Source organism: Neurospora hispaniola (assembly GCF_033458365.1).
Source record: "Neurospora hispaniola strain FGSC 10403 chromosome Unknown B0T23scaffold_2, whole genome shotgun sequence".
NCBI lineage: Eukaryota > Fungi > Ascomycota > Sordariomycetes > Sordariales > Sordariaceae > Neurospora > Neurospora hispaniola.
Window position 1 is genome coordinate 3715961 of NW_026944407.1, and position 21641 is coordinate 3737601.

Here is a 21641-nt window from a genome sequence, read left to right on the forward strand (position 1 = left end):
GTTATTAAAGGTATTACTTCAGGTCGCCATTTCCGGAACAACCTCCGGGGGGTGCGTCTTCCCCGAACTGTCGGTTACCTGCCGGTTTGCCCACAACTTATAGACCATCCACCCCGATGCCGCTCCGGTAAGTAAAATGATTGTCGGATACGCCTCTGCGGAGGATCGATCCGGCATTTTTGTGTCTCCGAAATTCACGGTCAACACCACGTAGATGAGTTTGTCGCATCAGGATGGTGTTGGTCAGATGCATACTTCTTCGGCGAACTCAAAAAGATCGACCCAGCAGCCTTCTCGGTGGATCTGGCACCGTTGCACATATACGCCGGGCGCTACATATCCACGTCGTCTACGCGCCACCAGGGGTAGAAAGCTGACTATATCAGGAGTCGTTGTGTAATCTTCCACCGTCTTGGTTCACTAGATACAACTGGAGTCGTAGTCAGCACCAACCCGATTCTGGCAGACATGGGCCGATTCCAGGGCAATTTCTAGGCACCCGCATTTCGCCCACTGGTAGCGCTTACGATAGATAACTCAAAAGTTAGAGAATGAAAAGACTTGAGTCCACCGAGATATCGTTCTCGCCGTGTTTGAGTTGCAGATTGTTCACCGTAGGTGATGCCAGGTTGTGATTGAACTTTATATGGAATCACGCCAGCCCGCGCTTGCGGAAGGTGAAGATAACATGTTTTGAGTGGGCAGAGAAAATTCAGGTCATTAGGCACAGTTGTACCTGGTCCTCTGTAGGGCGTATTCGGGTTCATCGTCATAAGACTCGAGCAGCGAAGACATCGAGCCAAGGTACGACGTCCAGATTGAGCTTCTTCCGGGAATGAGGCTTTTCGATAAGGACGTTTGATATGGGGCAGGACCGACGGCCGGCGCCGGCGCTGGAAACACGTGGATCCGATGAACAGTAGTCGAAGGGTTGGGCGGCTGGAGCTGCTCTTGGAGTCAGTAGCATTTGCTACATATATAGTAAAGACGATTTCGAGAAAACGTGACAGAGCACTCAAGCATATCAAGAATGAAGGTGGTTGTGGGCAGGTCAACGCTCCGTATTCTTCTCACGTTGGTTTCTCGGTAGTCTTTATGTCCACACATGACATGGCGAGAGGGGCGCTTCCGCATCTTGGATCAACCGATAGACACCCGCGAACCAACCCGACAGTGCAAGGATCACATCATCCGTCGGAAGCCCGCGGCCGAGACGGTGTTGATGATGTCCCTTTGCTCCTCGAACCAACCCACCAATGTCATTGAACCGGTAGGCAGCTCCATCACAACCAGACAGGGTTGCGGCTGAGCATTGAGCAGGAGTTTGGCAGGCGACGAGAGGAAGTCGCAGCAGCTGTCGTGGAGGGCACTGCCAGAGCTCCTATTGGTGAGACTTGGAGGAGGAAAGCAAGGCTAGGCACAGCCATCATGATGGCAGTTTGCCTTGATACCGCCGACAGCAAATCAATTGTTCGCAACTCTTGAGAGCCGCTTCAACAGCGAAAGTCCTATGAGACTCTTCTGAAGTCCTACCCAGGCTTGACCACTTCAGGTCTAGGTTAGGCACAGCCAAGTGACGCCAGATACTGCGTACCTCTAGTGTACACTACACTACACTCCGGACGTGGGACTGGGGAGAAATTGACCCACAAGTTATCCTCAGATGCGGAGGGGATCGCGCCTTGACATTCAGCTTTGAGTTGCTCGTGACTGTCAATAAAGTTTCTTCTCGAGTCAAAGGAGATGTCCTGAAAATCAGTCGACGTGAAAGTTCCTGGCTGAGGGAATGAAAGGCTCATGAGCAAACAAGAGGGAGACGGGATTTGTTGAACAACCTGAAGGGTGCACGAAAGGGAAAATGGCGTTCCACGTGTTACCTTATCATACCTAATCTTTCACTAGACTAGGCGTGCAGGCGTCGGATGCCCGGTCTTGGCAGCGAGCATCTCTCATTGAAACGCCCATTCCTTCACAGATTCGTTGTCGGGCCCAAAACTCGTGGCAGAAATCCACACCAGAGGTCGTGGTGCCATGGGCCCACTTCGAAGCGAGGAAGGAGCGGCGGTTCTGTCTATAGCGGTCCAAATACCATTAATTGCGGAGCCCTCTGTCCCAAAGAGGAAATTCGAACATCGAGCTGAACTCGAGGCCCGTGCTTTCAGCTGCAAAAAGCCACTTTTTCCTTTACAATTAAAATTGCTCATCAACCGTCGCGTGCATCAAAGTATACAGGGTATCAAAATGACGAGAAAAATAAGGCGGTCATTTTGGTACCGGTTGCATTATAGTGCACGCTCTAGTTGTCGAAAAAAGGCAAAAGAAGATAAAAAGAAGGATTTTGGTTATAATAGCACCTTTAACCCTAATTTTTAGAGAGAGGGTTAGGGTTAAGGTTGAAAATGAAATATCGAAAATTCTGTAAAAGAAAAAAAAAACTTTTAAATTTTTCTATTTAAGGTTTTTTTTTTCTTTTTTCTTTTAACCTTTTAATAATATAAACAAAGAAAAAGATATCCCTTTTCAATAATCTGAATTAGTCACCCAATAAGTTTAGTAGCTTAATGGTTATTATATTGCTCCAACGTTATAGAGGTCGTCTGTTCAATCCAGCTTAGAATTAAATTTTTATTTTATAAAAGAATAAAAAAGTTATTTAAAAATAGAAAGTCAATATAAATATATAAAAAAAATATATATAAATATATAAGTATTAGAATAATAATAGTATCGAATTCTTTTTATTACTTTACTATTTATTAAGTTAAGATAATAGGCGTTTCACTGTCTTCGTTGGCCACATCTAGCTCCGGCCAAGGAATGACTATTTTCACTATGTACAACGGCCTCAACTCACCCCACTCTCATGACACAGTTTTTCGATCACTACGAGTTAGCGACCGTGATTAAGTCGAGATGCCATTCTACATTCTACTTTCCAGTGAAAGTCTAAATAGTGTTTAGAATCAGCGTCGGTATTGGTGTCCCAAGACTCGACTAGAGCAGCTTGACCTCATTCTGACCTCCATCTCAAGCTTTCCCCGCTATCATCCGACATACGGTGGTACCAGAGCATCAAATTGGTAGGTACATAGGTCTAGAGGGAGGGTGGCACTGTGAGAAGAGCAACGAGTACGAGTTCGTCCCATGTATTTCTTTCATCGCAAACCTCAACTGGTATTCCGACTATCTGAATTTTCGCGCGTTAACTCCACATGGATGCTGTTTCAACTCGAGCGTCCAGAGTACGGACAGTAACACAGCAGATTGGGGTTATTCCAGTGTCCTAATGGCGGAGAGTTACGGGAAGCTTCAGGACAGCCCATTGATCTGCTTCAGCTGTCAAATCTTCTACACAGACCTGGGCCTCTATCAAACATCAGCTCATCGTCATGGCACATCTGATTGTCCATCTCCTGCCCCTTGGAGCTCATTTGCTCAAGGTGTTTGGTGTGTGAACCCGTTGACATTGGTTGGCATCAGTCCACTCCAGGCATCTCTCGATTCACAGCCCTCTACAAAATCAACATCAAGATTCCTCTGTGACTGGCGCCAGCTCGTGATCAGGTCTCGATATTTGTTTTAGTATAGAGGTACATTGGCGGGCGCTCAGCCTTACACTCCCACCCAGATCCCTGGTTCATTGCTAGCGCCCAACTGCGGGTTAGGTTGTTTGGAGGAAGGATCCGAAACCCCACAGCTGGGCTGTCTGTCCACTCTTGTCGCTGCCCTGAGAGGTGCCCGACTGCCCTGCCACTGCCCGCCAGCCCACCGCCGCCGCTACCTACCTCTAGGTCGTCCAGCATTGCCCGGGATCCCGGCCTGGACATCCCGCTCCCACCTGCGCGGGCACCCACGACCGCAGTCGCTGCTCCAGGCACAGCAGGTCCTAGCCCAGTGTTTTGAAGTCCTTCCGTCTCACGGCAGCCAACAGAGGGGTTCTTTGACTGGTTCTCATACCCTCCCTTCACACCAAGACTCATTCAATTGATCGTCACCTCCACCTAAATCTACCATTTCGATTCGCATGTTGTCGGTAGGTCGCTGCTTTGTGCATCTTAGACTAGTTGCGAAGGACTCTGTCACTTGGCCAGCTGCACCGAGTTTGTGGTAGATTCGCTGGGTCATCCCTGGCTGGATATCTCTACACTACAAAAGTCACGAACACGGGAGGAGTGCGGATTAGTCGCCCAGACGGAATCGCAGGCAGGCTTAGACAACTTAACCGAAGACAACAACAACACCAACACCGAGCCAAGCGCAGTTGCAGCCCCCCCATCCACAAAGCCACTGCAACCTGACACCCGACCCTGCCTCTTGTGTCCTGATTTCTCACGCCCGCTCGCCGCCATCTGCCTCTGTCTCTCTCGCAGCAGTCAGGTCTTGCTTCCTCCAGTCCCGCGTCCAGTCATTCAGTCGCCCATTCAGCTTTGCGGTCCTCGTTCCCGTCCCCGTCCGTACGGTCCCGTCCCATTCTTTGCACTTTGCTGCTTGCGCCTCTTCGACCTAGCTAAAGCCTGGCCGTCCATCCATCCATCCATCCATCCCACCCTTCGGTCGCCTGCTTGCTTGCTTGCTTGCTTGCTTGCAGTCTTTCTCCTTCCCTCGTGTCCTTTCTCCTTCCTAATCCTAATATCCTCGGCGGTCCTCCCTTATGAGTTCTATGAACTCTCGCCTGAAAGGCTTTGGTTTTGGCAAACGCAAATCGACCGCCAGCATACAGCCGAATCCTGATCATCAGCAGCAGTCGCCCACCCCGCCCCCCGGAGTAGCCCCTCAATTACCGCAGCTCTTCCAGGCCCGCCCGGGTCCTGCGCCCTCTGTTGCTTCCAACTCGTCTCAGCAGAGTCTCCCTCAAATGAATCATCCAGGCGCCGGACCACGGCCGCCCAGCTACTCCGCAAACTATCCGCCAGGTCCTCCCGGTCCAGTTGGCCGGACCAGCCCTTTGACGAACCAAGGCCCGACCCGCACGCCGCCGTCGCAAATGGTCGGCGGTCCCCCACCCATCAACACTGGGGCTCCCCCTGTCTCCGGCTATCCTCCGCCCGTCATGGGAGGTGGTCCTCCTCCTCTACAGGGAGGCCCGCCGGGATATGCTGGTGCTCAAGGATACCCTCCGCCGCCCCAGCCCACCGGCCCCGTTGCTCCCTATCGCAACGCCGCTGCCGAGGTGGAGGGCAACAGCCGTAGCAAGGCTCAGCTCATTGTTGGTATCGACTTTGTAAGTCTTATACATCCAGACTAGTCTCCTCATGCCGTTTGCTAACCTGGTAATCATAGGGTACCACCTTCTCTGGTGTCGCTTTTGCTTTCGCAACCAACAATGAGGCCAAGGAGGACATCATTACAGAGTGGCCCGGCGCAGGCTCTTACACAAAGCAAAAGGTTCGCTGACCTCCCATTGTTGGCGTTTTATTCGCATGAACCATCAAACTAATATACTCTCGTGCAGATCCCCACCGTCCTCTACTATGACCAGTACCAGAAGGTTGTTGGATGGGGCCCCGACATTGCGGATGCCCTAGCACCAACTGGTTACCCAAAACCTGGCGTGCAAAAAGTGGAGTGGTTCAAGCTCCAGCTTATGCTGTCCGGCAACACCTATATCGATCCCATTAACCTGCCGCCTCTTCCACCTGGAAAGTCAGAGATCGATGTCGCGGCCGACTATCTGTTTAAGCTCCGCCAGGCCATGCGCGCCGCGCTCCTGAAGACTCTGGGTGAAGTCTTCAACCGTGAAGAGAGGAACATCCGCTACTATCTTACGGTCCCTGCTATCTGGAACGATGCTGGAAAGGCCGCGACGCGAGCTGCTGCCATTCAGGCTGGCTTCCTCCGCGATGAGAACGACAACCGTCTTACGCTGGTCAGTGAGCCCGAAGCCGCAGCTCTCTTCTGCTCCAAGACGGGCCTTTTGAACCTCAAGGTACACGATGCGGTTCTCATTGTCGATTGTGGTGGTGGAACGGTGGATTTGATCGCGTATGAAGTCGAGGACGAGAACCCGTTCACCGTGGCAGAATGCACCGCTGGCTCTGGTGACTCGTGCGGTTCGACTGCTCTTAACCGCAACTTCAGTAACATTCTGCGGACAAAGATTAGGAAGATGAGGCTACCTGATGGATCCAAGACTGCCGGTCGCGTCTACGCCAAGTGCATCATGGACTTTGAAAACCGAATCAAGGCCGACTTCCGGAATAACGGTCAGAAGTGGGCTGTCGACGTTGGTATCGAAGCTGAATTCCCTGAAGCAGGCATCGAAGAAGGTTATATGACGTTTACAAACGAGGAGATTCTACAATGCTTCGAGCCGGTAGTAAACCGTATCTTGGAGCTTGTCAGAAACCAGATCATTGCCATTCAAGCACAAAATCGCACACTGCAGAACATCCTTGTCGTTGGTGGTTTCGGTGCGTCGGAATACCTCTTTCAGCAGATCAAGCTTCACGTTCCCCCGCAATTTCAGTCCAAGGTTGTCCGTCCCATGGACTCGGTCGCTGCTATCGTCAAGGGTGCCGTCACGGCTGGTATCACTGAAAGAGTTATCACTCATCGTGTCGCTCGTCGCCACTACCTCATGGCCACCCTCCAACCTTTCAAGGAGGGTTACCATCCTGAGGCGTATCGTGTTCCCTCACTCGATGGCAAGGATCGCTGCAAGTTCACGCGACAGATATTTGTCCAGAAGGGACAGAAGGTCAAGATCGGCGAGCCGGTCAAGGTTTCCTTCTTCCGTCAAGTGGCACCCGGTGCTACTCTCATGTACGAAGATATCCTGTATGCCTGCGACGATGATGTCTGCCCGGAGTATACTAAAGATCCAAGTGAGTCATCCTTTCTACTGTTTGATCATGAATCAAGACTGACAATGTCGAAACAGGGATTAAGGAAGTGGTAACGCTCACGTCGGATCTGTCGCGCAAGAACCTTGAAAAGGATTTTGAACGGATGGATACACCGCAGGGTACCTTCTACCGTGTCTATTTCGATATCTATCTCACTTTGGACGGTTCCGAATTTAGCGCTGAGCTGGTGTGCCAAGGAGAGGTCATGGGCCGCTGCCGCGCGAGGTTCAGGTAAAAGGGGAGTTACATCAATGTAGATGGGGTGACAGTTCTTTTATCTTCTTTCTTTCTTTTTCTCTTAACTTCTCATGTCGGATCTTGAATGATACCTTTTAACGTAGCATGACAGCGGATTGTTCTCGAAGCAGCAGGCGAGTTGACCACCATTCTAACGAAGGATGAGGTATTGCTGAGAAAAAGATAGGGATCGATTGGATGCCTCAGGGAAACACGAGTGAGTAAGGGTGCAATAGATAGGAATTAAAACAGATAATATCTGATTTATCCTTCAGAAAGTGTATATGTTCTTATTTTTCCCACCTGTTAGGGAGAGTTCAAGTTAGTTGTCTTCTGGGGCCGATCCACGGTCAAGGCCTCAGCACGTGAAAATGCCCTAATAGTGGAACCGAACAACGTCAAGCCCCCACCTAACGGTCCCTGTGCCTGTGCCTGTCCCTAGCCAGCTTGGTAAATCCGGGGTTCGCGAGTGGCATTCTGTGAGAATATGAAAACTGGACGAGGTCCGTGCGACCCAGGTCTAGTAAAAGGTGTGACAAGGGTACTTCTCAACGTCAATGGCACATGGCACACGGGATGGTACCGATCAAGATGAAGGAAGGTCCAGCTTTAACCATCCGTGCGTCAGTGTGTGTTTATTACCCTGGCAATGACTTCCTTTTCAAGTTTCTCATTCGGCGTCTGTGGTAAAGGAGGATGGCCACCGCATCAAACAACGGCGAATCATGCGTCGTCACTTCCTGACAGCTCCCTTAGCCCAGCAATCTCTTGCCATGATATCATCAGTTCTTCAGAGCAGATGGCGGTATCAAGCTTCAGTCAATATGAACTCAAGTTGGAACTTGTCTTTTCCTTTTCAGTCACCCATTTTCAACCTGCACAAGTTTCATAATCACTTCAAATCGTACACCTCACAGCAATTCTCTAGATCTCCAAAATAGCCCTATACCCTTCATGCCTTGTCTGTCGTTTTGATGCTTCCCTTCTCTCATCTGGTGTGATTTTTTTTCCCTTGGTTTTCTTCCGCAAGGGAAATTTTGGGTATTCCTTTTGCCATATCATCAAAGGCGCCTTACTAGCAAATACTCACAGAGACAGAGAGCATCATCATCCTACCCGCTTTACCTTTGCTTGCCACACCATCTTCTCTTGGTGACCGCTCGAGAAGACGGACACCACCATGGTCACCGAAAAGTCACCTATCATCATAGCGCCTGGTCAGAAGGGTATCCGAAAACCAACACCAGATATCGAAGGTCACTCGCCCGCCACCTACAAACAAACTCGCGGGGGCAGTCTCGGATGCTTTATGAGAGGTGCTCTGGGCTTCCTACTTATCCTCCATGAACAGACCACCGGCGTGGCAGCCCAGAGCTTCGACCCAACTCGTCTACCTACAACGTTGGTCTCAAAAGCTCCCGTTGTGAGTCCCACTTGGAAATCTCCTCCTGCTGTTACTCCTACGTCGAAGCCGCCTCCCGCTGTCGACCCAACATCGATCGCTTCCTCTGTCCCTATACCCCGTAGCTCTAGTATAAAGGGCACTTCGAATCCGACCTCGACCCCGCCAAACCCGACCCCTATACCTCTCGTCATCACCAACAGCTGCCCTGATACGATATGGCCCGGAATTGGTACGCAGAATGGCATCGGACCTGAAGTTGGCGGCTTCGAGCTTACTCCTGGCGAGACGAAGCCACTGTTTGTCAGCCCTGACTGGCAAGGCAGAGTATGGGGACGGACCAACTGCTCGTTCAACAACGACGGAACGGGGCCGAGCAACCTAAATGGCGTGAATGGAAATGGAGCAGCTTGCATGACTGGAGACTGCTTTGGCAGGCTTAACTGCGAGTTTACGGTAAGTTTTTTTTCTTTTGCCCACTACGCTTACCCATGTCAGTCACTCAGTGTTCACTCACACAATCTGCAACACACCAGGGTCAAGTCCCAGTAACCCTCGCCGAATTCAATTTGCTCGGCGGGATAAACTCCGACCAGACCTTCTACGATATCTCCCTCGTAGACGGCTACAACCTGCCCCTCGGCATCATCTACATCCCCGCCGCCAACACAACCTGGATCCCCCCGAATCTGACCAACTGTGTCTGTATCGCCTCAGCCGGCTTTCTCGACCCGCCCTCTAGATCAGGGCTCTATTACACTAACAAGACCTTCCCCATTCCCTGGGAATCGGACCAAACCAACCCCTCGGTCGGCGGCTGGTGTCCCTGGGACCTGCAAGAATACCCGCCCTCAAAGCCAGGCGACGGCATTTACCCGTACCCGGACGACTCGATCCAGCGCCCCGTCTTCGACCCGTGCCTGTCGGCCTGCGCGGCGACGGGGAATCCCGAAGACTGCTGCACGGGCAAGTACGACGATCCGAGCGTTTGTATCCCGAGTCTGTACAGCGAGAACGCGAAGACGGTGTGTCCGGATGCGTACAGCTATGCGTTTGATGACCAGACCAGCACATTCATTATTCCCAATGGAGGTGGGTGGGAGGTGGTGTTTTGTCCGAGGGGCAGAAGCACGAATATTCTGAGGATCTTTGGAGAGGAGTTGAGAACGATAGCCAGTGGTGGGGGACTAACAAGAGAGATTTTGGAGAGGGTCCGGAATCGGACATATATCGAAAGTGCAAACTCGAAGGACTTGAGTGGCGCGGGGATGGTACAGCGGCCTGGCGCTGTGGTTTTCGGTGTTGTGGCTTTGATGTGGATGTGGATGGTGTTCTGGTGCTGATGGTTTTCTTTACCTTTTGGGCTGGGTTTTGCGGGTTGGAGATCCCTTTATTGACTTGATACTATACCCCTATCTTCTTGGTGAACTGGCGTTCAACCAGACTTTTTTTTCTTCTTCTTTTTTCCTTCTGGGCTTTGGTTATCCTTCTCGTACCTATCGAGTTTTTGTACTACATGCTGGATGAATAACAGTTTCGTGAGGATGTGAACTAAGGGTTGATAGACGTTGTTTTGTACCACCTACCCTAGGCTTATATCCTTAAACACTCTCTTTCTAACCAATACTTGCCTCTCCTGAGGTGGCTTTTTGGTGAAAGTCAACAATACTTGAAATGTAACAAGCCCATTTCTGTGGTCCATGGAGTCAAGTAAGACTAGGTATATTTTATTTTGATTAACTATTGATCTAAAAACTCAAGTTTCTCTAACGGTGTTAATGACACTTGCTCCGCTCTAGACTTTAGTGATATCGCTCGCTTTACATGCTGCAACAAGCACAAAGCATAAATCTAACCGTAGTGCAGCTAGATATCCATGCTAGCTTATATCGAGGGGCCGTAAGAAATAGCCTAGACACTAGCGGCGCTATTCGGTCCACGCTTCCACAGAGCTGCTACCTTGAATGAATGTTGTGGTGTCTCTTCGGGTATCTAGACATGGCTCTCTGGGAGTCTCACCAAGTCCCCTGTTAAACCTGTGAGTCCCTTCACTTCCTTGCCGCCCTCCTCCTCTCCCACTCAGCTCTTTCCTCATCATCACTCCCACTAAACTCAGCATCCTCATCCTCCTCCTCTACATCCAAAACGGCCTGTTGGCCCTGCTGTGGCTTGACATTCTCCGCACTCACAAAATCGCCCGCGTTGAGCAGGGCGTACTCGTGCTTCTGTATCAGCTCCCTCAGCCCCTTGTTCCGCGGATCCACCAACTGCAACGCCGTCAAGCCGCCTTTGTTCTTCACGCGCGGGTTCGACCCGGCCTCCAGCATCATGTCCACCAGCTCGTTGCCGAACTCGCGCTGCGCTTCCGGCTCGCTGTTGATCCATCGGACTGCGCTGTGCAGCGGGGTGTCGCCCTCGAGTCGGTTGACGGGATCGCATTCAAAGCCTGGTTGGTCGAGGAGCATGTCGATTATCTCGTAGTTGCCACGGAGCGCGGCTTCGTGGTAGAGGTGGTTGCCCATCACGGTGGTCGTGTTGTTCAAAAGGGAGGAGATTTCTTCGTCGGATTTGTCGGCGAGGATTTCCGAGAGGAGGTCAGTGTTGTTACGCCGGCAAGCTTCAATGAGCTGCTCAGAGATGGAGGCACCCTGTTTTTTGGGGAGTGAAAGAAGGAAGGGTTAGCTGGGGTTGTCTGTAGTAGTCTAGTTGTTTGCGCGGGAGGACGTAGGGCGGGTGAAACGGGGGAGAGAAGAGAGGGTGTTAGTTGTGGGTAGAGGGCGCTTGTGTGGTACGAACCTCGTGTTCTTCGTCCTTTCCGGCCATGGTTACTGGTAGGTCACTTGTGGTTGTCTCGGAAACGGCAGGTGATGTTTCTTGGTTGCAGGAAGAAGCACAAGTACGACGGTGAAAGCGAAGAGGGATGACGGCGAGAGTTGTCCAAAGTAGAGAGGTAAGATTGGCCTGGAATCGCTAATTACGAGCGGGAATCGTGGAAATGGGTCGGCGGGGGAGAGTGGATGTACGGTATGGAAGTGGCCAGGCTGTCGAATCAGGTAATCGGTCGATTCCTATAAAAGAATCGGGATCGCGTAACGCTCAATGAGAGATCTTCGGGGTAATAAGAGGGCGGCGAACGACTGTTTGTAGGGTACAGTGTACTGTGTTCTACGAGATATCTCCAGTCGTGGTGGTGGTTGTTGTATGAAGGACGGGAAGCATTACCTAACGGGCTGGTTAGGAGGTGGCAGTGGCAGTGTCGTCTTCCCTTGGTGTTACAGAATGGTCGGCTCCTTGCGGGGCCCGATCAGGACGCTGGCATTCAGATGGCATGCGCTGAGGCCCAGCTGCATGTCAGTGGGTAGGTACGTACCTAGGTACCTTAGCACAGGCACAACAGAAAGGGCCGTTGGGTCCAGGCACCGCTGACCAAGTGTGGGGCAGTTGATGATGCAGATCTGACCAATGAAAATTCAAGCGCTACATTTAAGGTTTATAGAATTAACGGACCGCATCGAGCTGTAACACTTTTTTTTTTCAGGCCTTCGCCCCTACATTGACTATTTACACTTTAAGAACTTATATCACTACCTTAAAACCCAGCAAGTGATAGACACACATCGGTTTTGGCCAGCTGTTGTCACAAAAGGTACCAACTTACGGCGACGCCTCTTCTCATCAGGATCGTCAACAAGATTTTTGGCAACCGCTCGACTCATCTCACTTGCTATTCATAACGGACGATAACACACAACAAATCCAGTCCCTTCATCAATAAGCAAACATGCCTATCGTCTGTAAGTGGAAATCCACCCACAAAGGCTAGGACGCCGGAACTAAACGCCCACCACAGTCTGCCCATTCTGCGCCAACCTCCTCATCCTCTCCCGAGCGGACACGGGTGGCAACAGGCTCGAGTGCAGAACCTGTCCTTACGAACACCCCATCGACAAGCCCATCTACTCCCGCAAGAACTTCCCGCGAAAGGAGAAGGAAGACGTGTTTGGTGGGCCAGGCGCTTGGGACAATGCACAAAAGGGCAAGGTCCAGTGTGACAGCGGAACTTGCAATGGCAACGAGGCAGCCTTCTTCCAGGTTCAGATTCGTAGTGCTGATGAACCGATGACGACGTTCTACAAGGTAAGAAGGGGATTACAGACTTATGGGATAAAGTAAGAAGCTAACATATCTCGTAGTGTATGACTTGCGGGCACAGGTGGAGAGACAACAATTAGATGAACAAGACATGTTCAGCACAGGTCTGGTCGGATCATCAATACATGGTATTGGGTGCATTGCTTGGCGTTGGGTTTTGCTTTTGTTTTTGTGTTGTTGCATGTGAGGTATTCTTCATCAGAATCAAGTTGTGCGGTACTGGCCTGCTAAAGGTTACTCCCCACTCATTTCCATCCATGGCATCATTCTAGCCATGCAATTTATGCCGTGCTTGGAAAACTCTCTCGATGCCAGTCGATTCCGGCCTTCATGCCCTCTACCCTGAGACGCTCGACCAGGTCTGGGCTGATGATGTCCTGCCTGAACTTTTCCTGCTGCAGCAACTCCAGGTTCTTCAAGGTAGGCCCAGGGTAGGTGATATACTTGAGGTAAGGTGGGCGGCTCCAGTACTGGAGATAGTCGAGGTAGGCGATGAAAGCAGGATTGCTGAGTAGCTTCCTGGACGCAAGATGGTTCAGGTACAGCGGGTTGCCAAGTGCTTGAACAAACTGAGTGTTCTGTTAATACCACGCACGCCGGATCATGATGTGTATGAAGCCTACCTCCAGTTCAAGTTCGAACCGTGTATATCCTCCATACTTGGGCTCGTCTGCCCCTGACCCCGGAGGCGCAGGTGGCTCCCTTGCTGAACTGTTTACTGACATGGGATCGGATGCCATGACGTAAAAAACGAGTGTTTGTTACAGTGTTGCAATCTGTGAATGAGCTGGAGCCCTAGGAACGTGTCTAGATGTTTGCGCCTCTTCGTCAAGTGAATGCGATGGGCAGTACAAGTAGACGTGAGCAGTGGCTGTGTAGTATGGTACCCGATGTCTTAAATGGTCGTTGTGTTGGACGAAAGCCTCAACGGTGAGTGCCCGGAAGGAAGGCGAGACTGTTTTGTTGCACTAACAATTCCTAGAGGGCGGCCCGGATGTGGCAAATTAGTGGGGCAGGCAAGCGGAGATGGCTCTGTCCCTGCAAAAAAATTAGCGTGTAACCACTATAAATACTCATATCAGCCCTGTAACTTGCAGCTGCAGTGACAGTCAACCCGACAACAACCTGGAACCTAATTGTGGAACCCAAGGCCGGGCAGGTTGGACACGCAGCTTTATCTCAACGCCAACCCAACATCCCACGTTGACGGCATTATCTCATCTTCCTCACTGCTACAAAAAGCATTCGATACTCGGTGTCCATATTTTGTTCAAAACCACAGATTACGGCAAATAGAGACGCATGAGTATCGCGAGTCGATTAGGATATCACCATGGCTTCTCCTGAAGCTTCGGCCGTCAACGCGACAGGTACTACCCTTCCATCTCCGGTCCCAGAGGCCACCCCATATGATTTTCATTGGGAGATGCTCCTTAGGCCAGAAGTTCTTTGGTTCGATGCTCAGGTTATCTTCGGCGCCTTGACTGTAATATGGCTTGGTGCTCATGGTTCCCTCCGCCGACCTCCCTCCGCTGCCCCACCAGAGTCCGAAGACAAGGACAAGAAGAAGAAGTCAAAGGAAGACGAGCAGTTCACTGAAGGATTGACTGCCTCTGATGCCATCATGTTTCCCATTCTGGCCGGCGCTGTTCTCATTGGGCTCTACTATTTGCTGGAGTGGCTTAAGGATCCCAACCTGTTGAACAAGATACTGCGAGGTTACATGTCTTTCGCTGGCATCGCCGGCCTCGGCAAGCTGTCCGGGGACGCCTTAGAGATTCTCACCAGCTTGATTTTCCCAAGTGTATGGTCAGATCGCAGCAACAGACTCTACTACGTTGATCCGAAACGCCGCTCTCAGGTACTAGTTGACCCAACGACGAACCAGGCCATGATCACCGACAAGAAGTCGCCTTTCCCCGGTGTGTTTTCCATGGTTCGCCTGCCTACTGGAATCAACAGACTTGCCTGGGAGATTCGGCACCTCTTTACGGAGAAGTGGACAGTCCGCCTTGCTGCCCATGGCGTCGGCTCTTTCAAGTCGCAGATCAAGTTCAACCATTTACTTGGATTCTTGGTCTCAATCGCGATAACTACTGCCTATCACCTTGTTCAGTGGCATGTCCTTTCCAACATTCTTGGGGCTGCCATGTGCTACGCTGCTTTTGGCATGCTCTCGCCCACGTCTTTTGGTATAGGCACCGCTGTTCTCTGGGGTCTCTTCTTCTATGACATCGTCATGGTGTTTTACACGTATGTCTCCACCTATCCCCCAGCCAAGACAGCTAACCAGTTGCTAATTCGTTTTCTACAGTCCATTCATGATCACTGTTGCTAAAAAGGTTGACGCCCCAATTAAGCTGGTTTTCAAGAGTTCTTCCGGCTTCAGCATGCTGGGACTTGGAGACATTGTTGTTCCTGGCTTGGTCATGGCACTCGCCCTTCGCTTCGACTTGTATATGTTTTACAAGAGACAGATCCAATACCAGCCTATTGATGCGTCTTCCAGGCAGGCCTCATCTACGGATCAAGTGGCTACTTCGACGAACGAAATGCACTTCCGACGAACCAAAGCACCATTCGTGGAATCCGAAGGTCAATGGGGCAACCGCTTCTGGACCACCAAGCTGGGCAACCTGATGCCAAACCCAGCATGTGGCGCGGTCGGAGCTGCAACTGCTTTTCCCAAGCCCTACTTTTACGCTTCGGTAGCAGGTTATGCCTTGGGCATGGTTTTCACTTTGACGATGCTCCAGGTGTTCAACAACGGACAGCCCGCGCTGCTGTACCTGGTCCCTTGCGTTACCGGGTCCGTCTGGCTGACCGGTCTGATTCGCAGGGAACTCAAGGATGTGTGGGGCTATACCGAGGACGGGAGTTTGGACACGAAGGACGTCGTGGTTACGTTGGACGCCGATGGAGATGAGATCAGGAAGCCAGCGAGAGATAAGGATAATAAAGAGGCGAAGGATGGTGGTAAGGGTCAGAAGGAGGTAGAGAAGGAGGAAGAGGAGACACCCGAGGAGTACGATGTCGTGCTATTCTCTATCAAGGCTCCCAGGCCTAAGCCACCGAAGACGGATTAGTCATCTGAGGTAGTCAGGACTTTGAATCAGGTATGATGCTATTGGGATAGAGAGCGTCTGGAGTTTGGGCTCGAAGAATACATAGAAGGAAGAAGTGCATGCCACTCAGCGTCATCATAATATATCCGGGAAAAAAGAAAAAGACACAATGACCCTGCCACACTTGGACACTCGCCGGGCGTTCACGTTGCGTCTCAAAGTAGCTATCGAGATCATAACTGGACTCACTAAAACATGAACATTGACAAAAACAAGAAAAAGAAGTGAAAAAAAAGAAAGACCATGTCATCATTTGAACCCCACGACCTCTGTCTCCTTTACCCATCTGCTCCCTCAGCTCCGATGAGGATATGAAAATATACCTTAAAAAAGAAGCCCAATAACCGCGCACCCAAACAGCATACATCTGTTAACCGCCTCAACGCTGTCCCTACCACCTATGCTCTGTGCTTATGATTAACTTTCAAGTGGACGCGGCCTAACGACGTGGAGCCTTTTTGAGTTACTTAAATATACATCATCGTTCCCGAACCAACAGGTAGGTATTTCGGGGCCAGGGAGGTTTGAGTTTTTACAACGGTAGACCGTTACGCTAGCGACCCAGCGTTGTCGGCGATCGTAGATGCCCATTAAGGAGCTTATATGTCCGTTTGTTAAGAGGATCAAGTTGGAAAGGAGCGGGAGGTTCATAAGTACTTCTAAGTACGGGGTGCCTGATGGGACGGGGAGGAATGTTGATGTTTGCTGGATATCCTCACTGTCAGTCAGTGCCGCAACTAGGAAGTGATCCTTTTGGGTGGGTATTTCAAGAATTCTCCTTGTGAGAGACGGGAATTGATGATAGAGGTATATCTGTAAACTGGAACGGCGTTGTGTCCATAAGCTAAATGACTGTCCGTACCGATTCCTTATTTACAACTCCATAAGGTATCATACTTGCTATTTGCTGTTTATTTCCCCCTGACCTTATCAACACCAGACACCATCCTACCAGATCTTGTATCTCTCTACATAACGAACGAGCGGAGTTCCAACACCCACTCTCCAGCAACAGAAACAACAGCATTTACATACGACCATAGGCACTTGGAGAACTCGGGATCCCGTCTGATCTCCCATTGATAAGCCAGTGACCGCCAGACTAGTAGTCGGATCGGTGACGACCGGCGAATAACCTGGTGTTGTATGTCTTTGTTTTTTTTGTTCCTTCTCTTTTTGGCCCTCTACCTTTGGCTCCTTCTCTTGGCGGAAAGTGGGATGTGTATTGAAGGAATGCGCAATGGGTATTAACCATGGAACAAAAACAGCTGGATGTCTTTCTGTGAATAAGTTATAAAACGTGTTCTCGCCAGCTGCATTAAGTGTCTATTCTGACGAACTGTGAATGAGAATCCGCTGTGCCCCTCACAAAGGCTATAACGTCGTCATCTTTTTTATGCCTTCCCACATTTCCTTCCTAGATCAAATGAGGGTGAGGATGGTAGTGATTACAGATGAATAATAAGATCAAATTTACCCTCCCTTAGAATATCAAAGAACAGGCTAGCTTGGTAGGCGTCGGAGGACACTGTTACCTAGTTACGTAGTGCGTTGAAAGGCAAATAGAACGGTATGCGGTACGTATGAAAACGTAGCATATTGGGAGAGATCTTGATGAGTGATGTACCAAAGTTCTTCTTACTTCACTTTGGGGTTCCCCCTTCCTTATATATATTTTGAGCCTATCATTAGTCCAGTGACCAACCGTTGATACCATTAAAATTACCATTTTCCGCTCATTTTAACGGTACTTCTGTTTGGTCAAATATGTCAGACGTGGAGTCTGGAATCCGGATCCGAAATATGTAGTCTCTTTTCAGCTTCTTTCTTCAGTACTACCCCATATAGTTGTCATACAAACGAAACCGTTTGACGGCTGGAGACGTCTGGTTTTTTTCCTTGCAAGATTGTACATATGACTTCGTACGACTGGTGTTTGAGATCAGAACTCGATCACAAAGGTCGAAAATACCGCTGAGGGTATTGTAAGAAGGAAAGTATGTGTGTCGTTTGAATGTGGGAATTGATGATTCGAAATAAGAGACCAGAGCAAGAAGCTTATGCCTGGTCGATGACCAAATAAAGTGTATACGAGCCTTGTCTAATCTACAGAGCCCACATACCAATGCAGTGGATGGGTTTCCCATGTATGTGGTAATGGTCAGCATGTGCGAACACCTCTTATCGTAGTCCTTTTTTGAACCCCGGTATCCATCATGTTGAAGCGCAAATAGGTTTTGGATAGAAACCCCCATCAAAACGCCACAACTCGATTCGAGGTACTGTCCAAAACTGGTACTATTGAATGCTTGACTGTCATCGTCCAACCGTCGAAGCGACATTTCGTCCGTATTTGATCAGAAGCGAATCGATAGCGTTGTTCTGTCGATAGTCTATCCCGGAAAACTGAACGCCGAGCCACCAGGAGGATAGTGGCCTCATTCGGTCGTTATCTGTTGTGGAACTAGTACGAGAGCTGAAGGAAGAAAGAGGCTGTGTGCTGTCTGCGATTACTTCAGGCTCGGGGGCTCCGTATGGTCCATTTGGAGTCTACTGCATAGTAGACCTCGGAGGCCGCTGGTAGTATTCACATCGGGATGGATTGACCGGTCGAGCGATACCCGGGAGATGATTGAAAGGAAGGAGGCCTGCGGATGAGAATAGACCAAGGCAAAGCTTATAATTGGTTACCTACCTTGGAACGATGTCGTCCAGATGGCCATCCAGTCTTTGCGGCTGGAGAGAGCATCAGGCATCGAGTGACTCGTCAATGAAATAGATGCTGACTAGCTTCCCATTCCTGGGATGACATATCAACTTCTCTTTTTCGTTTTCCAGCAGCTTAATATATACAATGATGCCAGGCCAGCCATACCTTTCATCATAAGCCGGGGGAAAATAACAACAATGTGGGCGCAAAAACAAGCAAAGGAATCAAATCCAGTTTTCAACATGCCCAGCTAAACTCCGTATGAACCGCAATATACCAAGGTGAAAGACAAAAACTGTATGTAAGGAGAACGTTGACCAAGCATGACCCAAAAATTCGCTGGATTGTAAAAACCTTTCGGGGGAAAATGTGCGACAAGTGTTACGCACGACAGACAATTTTGGATCTCATCAGATCCAACAAGGTTTACTCATTTACATGGTGGGAATACCCTCGTACTCAGCGTAGCCAAGAGCAAGGTTCATGTTCTCTGTTAATGTGGTTAGCAGAGGCACTCTGTGTGACTGGAGAATGTAGAAAACTTACGCAGGCACTGGGTAGCGGCACCCTTGAGGAGGTTGTCAATGGTAGCGCAGATGACGACGCGGCGGCCGGACTTGTCAACCTCGAAACCACCAATTTCAACACCGTGCTTACCACCAATGTTCTTAACGGAAGGAGCCTCGCCAACAACCTTGACGAGCTTCTCGCCGGCATAGCGGTCCTGGTACAGCTGACGGATGTCGCGGGAAGTCATGCTCTTGTTGAGGGGAATGGAGATGGTGTGGTGGATACCGCGGAACCAGACAGCGACGTGGGGCATGAAGGCAATCTCGGCACCGAGCTGGGAGCTAACCTCACGCTCGTGGATGTGGCCAGTCAAGCTGTAGGGGATGATGTTGTTGGTGAGATTCTCGACATCGTTCTTGGGAGAAGGCTTGGTGCCAGCACCAGAGTAGCCAGAGACACCGAAGACGTGGGGCATACCACCGAGGTGAGGAACCAGGGGAGAAATACCGAGCTGGGCGGCAGTAGCGTAGCAGCCGGGGTTGGCGATCTGAGTAGCCTGGATGATGTTGCTGCGCTGGACAAGCTCAGGGAGACCGTAGGTCCACTTGTTGTCAAAGCGGTAATCGGCAGAAAGATCTATAATGACGCTCTTGTGGCCGGAAGCCTTGCGACCCTCCCACACGGCCTCAACGAAGGGCTTGCAAACACCGTTGGGCAGAGCCATAACCCAGCAGTCAATCTCGCCACGCTTCTCCATGTCACGGACATCCTCAGGGCTGAGGTTCTCATAGATAACCTCCTGCTTGTTGTAGCCTTCGAGTTTCTTGCCAGCAAGCTCACGAGAGGAGACATGGTGAAGCTCCATGTTGGGGTGGGAGTCGATGAGGCGGATCAGCTCCTGGCCCGTGTAACCACGAGCACCGATGAGGGCAACGCGGGCGGGACGGTCCATAGAGGCATTTTGCTTGCCGACAGGGGGGTTGGGGTTGGTCTGGGTTAGGTAGCCCCTGCGGTTGGAGATGCTGAACTTGGGAAGGGCAGGGCGGCGAGCAAGAGTGGAGTAACCGCGAACCTGCTGGGCAGCGGGCTTGCTGGCAGCCTGACGAAGACGAGACTCGAGGTTGGAGTTACCAAGCATGGCGCGGCCGTTCTCGGTGAAGTCCTTCATGAGCTTGACAATCTCATCGCCGTTCTCAATGCCATACCAGAACATGACATCACCCTGGCGGGTGATGCTACCGTCGGCCTTGTCGAAGAACCAGCCGAGGTTCTCGTCATCCTCCTTCACAGTCCAGACGAGGGAGGGGTGTTCCTTCTTGAGGGCAGTGAAGATGTTGTCAGCAATGTTGGTCAACCAGCCAGACTTGGTAATAGTAAGAGTGGCAAGGGTGGCCTGACGACCCTCGCTGGCGGGAAGGACGATGGCAAGGGCGTTCATGGAGCTGTCGAAGTAGGCCTTGAAGGGGTTCTCCTTGAGGAAGTCGAGGTACTTTTCAACAGTCTCCTTGGCATCGGGGCCCTCACGATCGCGGATCAAGACAGATTTGAGAGCCTCAAGGTCCTTGAACTCAGAAAGGCTGGTGGAGGCCTGGAGCTTGCTGCCACGGCGGATAAGGGTACCGGCGCCGGAGTCGGTGAAAAGCTCCTTCTGGAGTTCCTCGGGATGGATGATGGCGACGCTGGTGGTCCGGGGAAGAGTGTCGAGGAGCTCCTTGATCTCCTTGATCTTGAGACGGGTGCCATACTTGACCCAGGCCTGGGACATGAGGTGCTCGTACTCCTCGTCGAGGTTGATGGCGGAGATCTTCTGGCCACCAGCATCGAAGAGACCACCCTTCTCGGAGAGGTAGACAACCTTGAGGGGCTCAAGGGCACGGGCGAGCTCAGCAGCGGCGACATCAGCGTTGACGTTGAGAATCTGGCCGTCATCGGTCTCAGCCATGGAGGTGAGGATAGGGAGATAACCGTTGCTAATGGCAGTCTCGATAGCCTGCTTGTTAACGCCGGTGACCTTGCCGACAAGGCCCCACTTCTCCTTGTTCAGGTAGTCGGCGCGGAACATGCCAGTGGTGAGGGGCTGGGCGTGAACACCCATCTCCTCGAGCTTGTTGACGAGCTTGAGGTTCTCCTGGAGGAAGAGATCGCGGGCAACACGGAGGGTCTTGGCATCGGTCACACGGATACCCTCCTCAAACTGGGGCTCGACACCAGCATCCTCGAGGAGCCTGTTGAGCTGGGGACCAGCGCCATGGACAATGACGGGGTAGAGACCGACAGTGTAGAGGAACTTGAGAGCGGCGCAAAGCTCGTCGAGATAGTCGGTCAAGATAGCGCCGCCGACCTTAATAACGGCGAAACGCTGGGAGGAGACCGAGGTGAAGAGAGAGAGGTACTGCTGGACCTCGCGCTTTGAACCGACCGAGGACAGGGTCTGGACGATCATGCCCCGGGTAGTAAGATCGGTCGAGCGAGCGGCCGTGGTAGAGATCTGACGGCGAGCGGCGGCAGCGCGGGGGAGAGCACGAGCGCTCTTGGGAACCCGGCGAACAACGCGACGGGCTCCGGCCCGGAGGGCAACAGCGCAAGCGGAGTACATGTTGAAAGATTTGTTGTTTGTTTCGGCGGCTCGTTAACTCGAGGAGACTATCGAAGCGATCGGG

The 21641-nt window shown here is 51.2% G+C and overlaps 7 protein-coding genes across 7 annotated transcripts; 4 read left to right on the top strand and 3 right to left on the bottom strand.

Annotated features, from left to right (window-relative positions):
• Positions 1-4388: 4388 nt before the first annotated feature.
• Positions 4389-7234, top strand: B0T23DRAFT_89541 (actin-like ATPase domain-containing protein). The gene is made up of 4 exons (XM_062841959.1): positions 4389-5221; positions 5281-5385; positions 5453-6824; positions 6881-7234. Exons 1-4 carry the CDS (start codon positions 4652-4654, stop codon positions 7078-7080), a joined length of 2247 nt encoding a protein of 748 aa, XP_062695909.1. The 5' UTR covers positions 4389-4651; the 3' UTR covers positions 7081-7234.
• Positions 7235-8118: 884 nt separating this feature from the next.
• Positions 8119-9947, top strand: B0T23DRAFT_89581 (thaumatin family-domain-containing protein). Its single transcript, XM_062841960.1, has 2 exons — positions 8119-8940; positions 9021-9947. Exons 1-2 carry the CDS (start codon positions 8263-8265, stop codon positions 9825-9827), a joined length of 1485 nt encoding a protein of 494 aa, XP_062695910.1. The 5' UTR covers positions 8119-8262; the 3' UTR covers positions 9828-9947.
• Positions 9948-10190: 243 nt separating this feature from the next.
• Positions 10191-11749, bottom strand: B0T23DRAFT_374759 (uncharacterized protein). Its single transcript, XM_062836866.1, has 2 exons — positions 11281-11749; positions 10191-11132 (listed from the first exon to the last, which is right to left on the bottom strand). The coding sequence occupies exons 1-2, from the start codon at positions 11305-11307 to the stop codon at positions 10533-10535; spliced, it is 627 nt and encodes a 208-aa protein (XP_062695911.1). The 5' UTR covers positions 11308-11749; the 3' UTR covers positions 10191-10532.
• Positions 11750-12022: 273 nt separating this feature from the next.
• B0T23DRAFT_374760 (DNA-directed RNA polymerases III 12.5 kDa polypeptide) lies at positions 12023-12698 on the top strand. Its single transcript, XM_062836867.1, has 2 exons — positions 12023-12278; positions 12335-12698. The coding sequence occupies exons 1-2, from the start codon at positions 12266-12268 to the stop codon at positions 12655-12657; spliced, it is 336 nt and encodes a 111-aa protein (XP_062695912.1). The 5' UTR covers positions 12023-12265; the 3' UTR covers positions 12658-12698.
• Positions 12699-12917: 219 nt separating this feature from the next.
• On the bottom strand, positions 12918-13376 carry B0T23DRAFT_426738 (mediator of RNA polymerase II transcription subunit 31; the record flags this gene model as incomplete). The annotated part of the gene is made up of 2 exons (XM_062840010.1): positions 12918-13205; positions 13260-13376. 2 exons carry the CDS (start codon positions 13374-13376, stop codon positions 12918-12920), a joined length of 405 nt encoding a protein of 134 aa, XP_062695913.1.
• A 373-nt stretch (positions 13377-13749) lies between these two features.
• B0T23DRAFT_333742 (signal peptide peptidase-domain-containing protein) lies at positions 13750-15974 on the top strand. Its single transcript, XM_062835770.1, has 2 exons — positions 13750-14889; positions 14951-15974. The coding sequence occupies exons 1-2, from the start codon at positions 13970-13972 to the stop codon at positions 15720-15722; spliced, it is 1692 nt and encodes a 563-aa protein (XP_062695914.1). The 5' UTR covers positions 13750-13969; the 3' UTR covers positions 15723-15974.
• Positions 15975-18905: 2931 nt separating this feature from the next.
• Positions 18906-21577, bottom strand: B0T23DRAFT_393880 (arg-6 protein, mitochondrial precursor; the record flags this gene model as incomplete). Its single annotated transcript, XM_062838100.1, has 2 exons — positions 18906-18961; positions 19018-21577. The coding sequence occupies 2 exons, from the start codon at positions 21575-21577 to the stop codon at positions 18906-18908; spliced, it is 2616 nt and encodes an 871-aa protein (XP_062695915.1).
• Between the last annotated feature and the right edge of the window lie 64 nt (positions 21578-21641).

Coding starts and splice junctions, on each gene's coding strand:
- B0T23DRAFT_89541 (XM_062841959.1), top strand. CDS start 4,652: ATGAGTTCTATGAACTCTCGCCTGAAAGGCTTTGGTTTTGGCAAACGC. Junction 5,386..5,452: donor GCTCTTACACAAAGCAAAAG/GTTCGCTGACCT, acceptor ACTCTCGTGCAG/ATCCCCACCGTCCTCTACTA. Junction 6,825..6,880: donor GGAGTATACTAAAGATCCAA/GTGAGTCATCCT, acceptor ATGTCGAAACAG/GGATTAAGGAAGTGGTAACG.
- B0T23DRAFT_89581 (XM_062841960.1), top strand. CDS start 8,263: ATGGTCACCGAAAAGTCACCTATCATCATAGCGCCTGGTCAGAAGGGT. Junction 8,941..9,020: donor GGCTTAACTGCGAGTTTACG/GTAAGTTTTTTT, acceptor GCAACACACCAG/GGTCAAGTCCCAGTAACCCT.
- B0T23DRAFT_374759 (XM_062836866.1), bottom strand. CDS start 11,307: ATGGCCGGAAAGGACGAAGAACACGAG. Junction 11,133..11,280: donor GAAAGGACGAAGAACACGAG/GTTCGTACCACA, acceptor CCCAAAAAACAG/GGTGCCTCCATCTCTGAGCA.
- B0T23DRAFT_333742 (XM_062835770.1), top strand. CDS start 13,970: ATGGCTTCTCCTGAAGCTTCGGCCGTCAACGCGACAGGTACTACCCTT. Junction 14,890..14,950: donor ATCGTCATGGTGTTTTACAC/GTATGTCTCCAC, acceptor CGTTTTCTACAG/TCCATTCATGATCACTGTTG.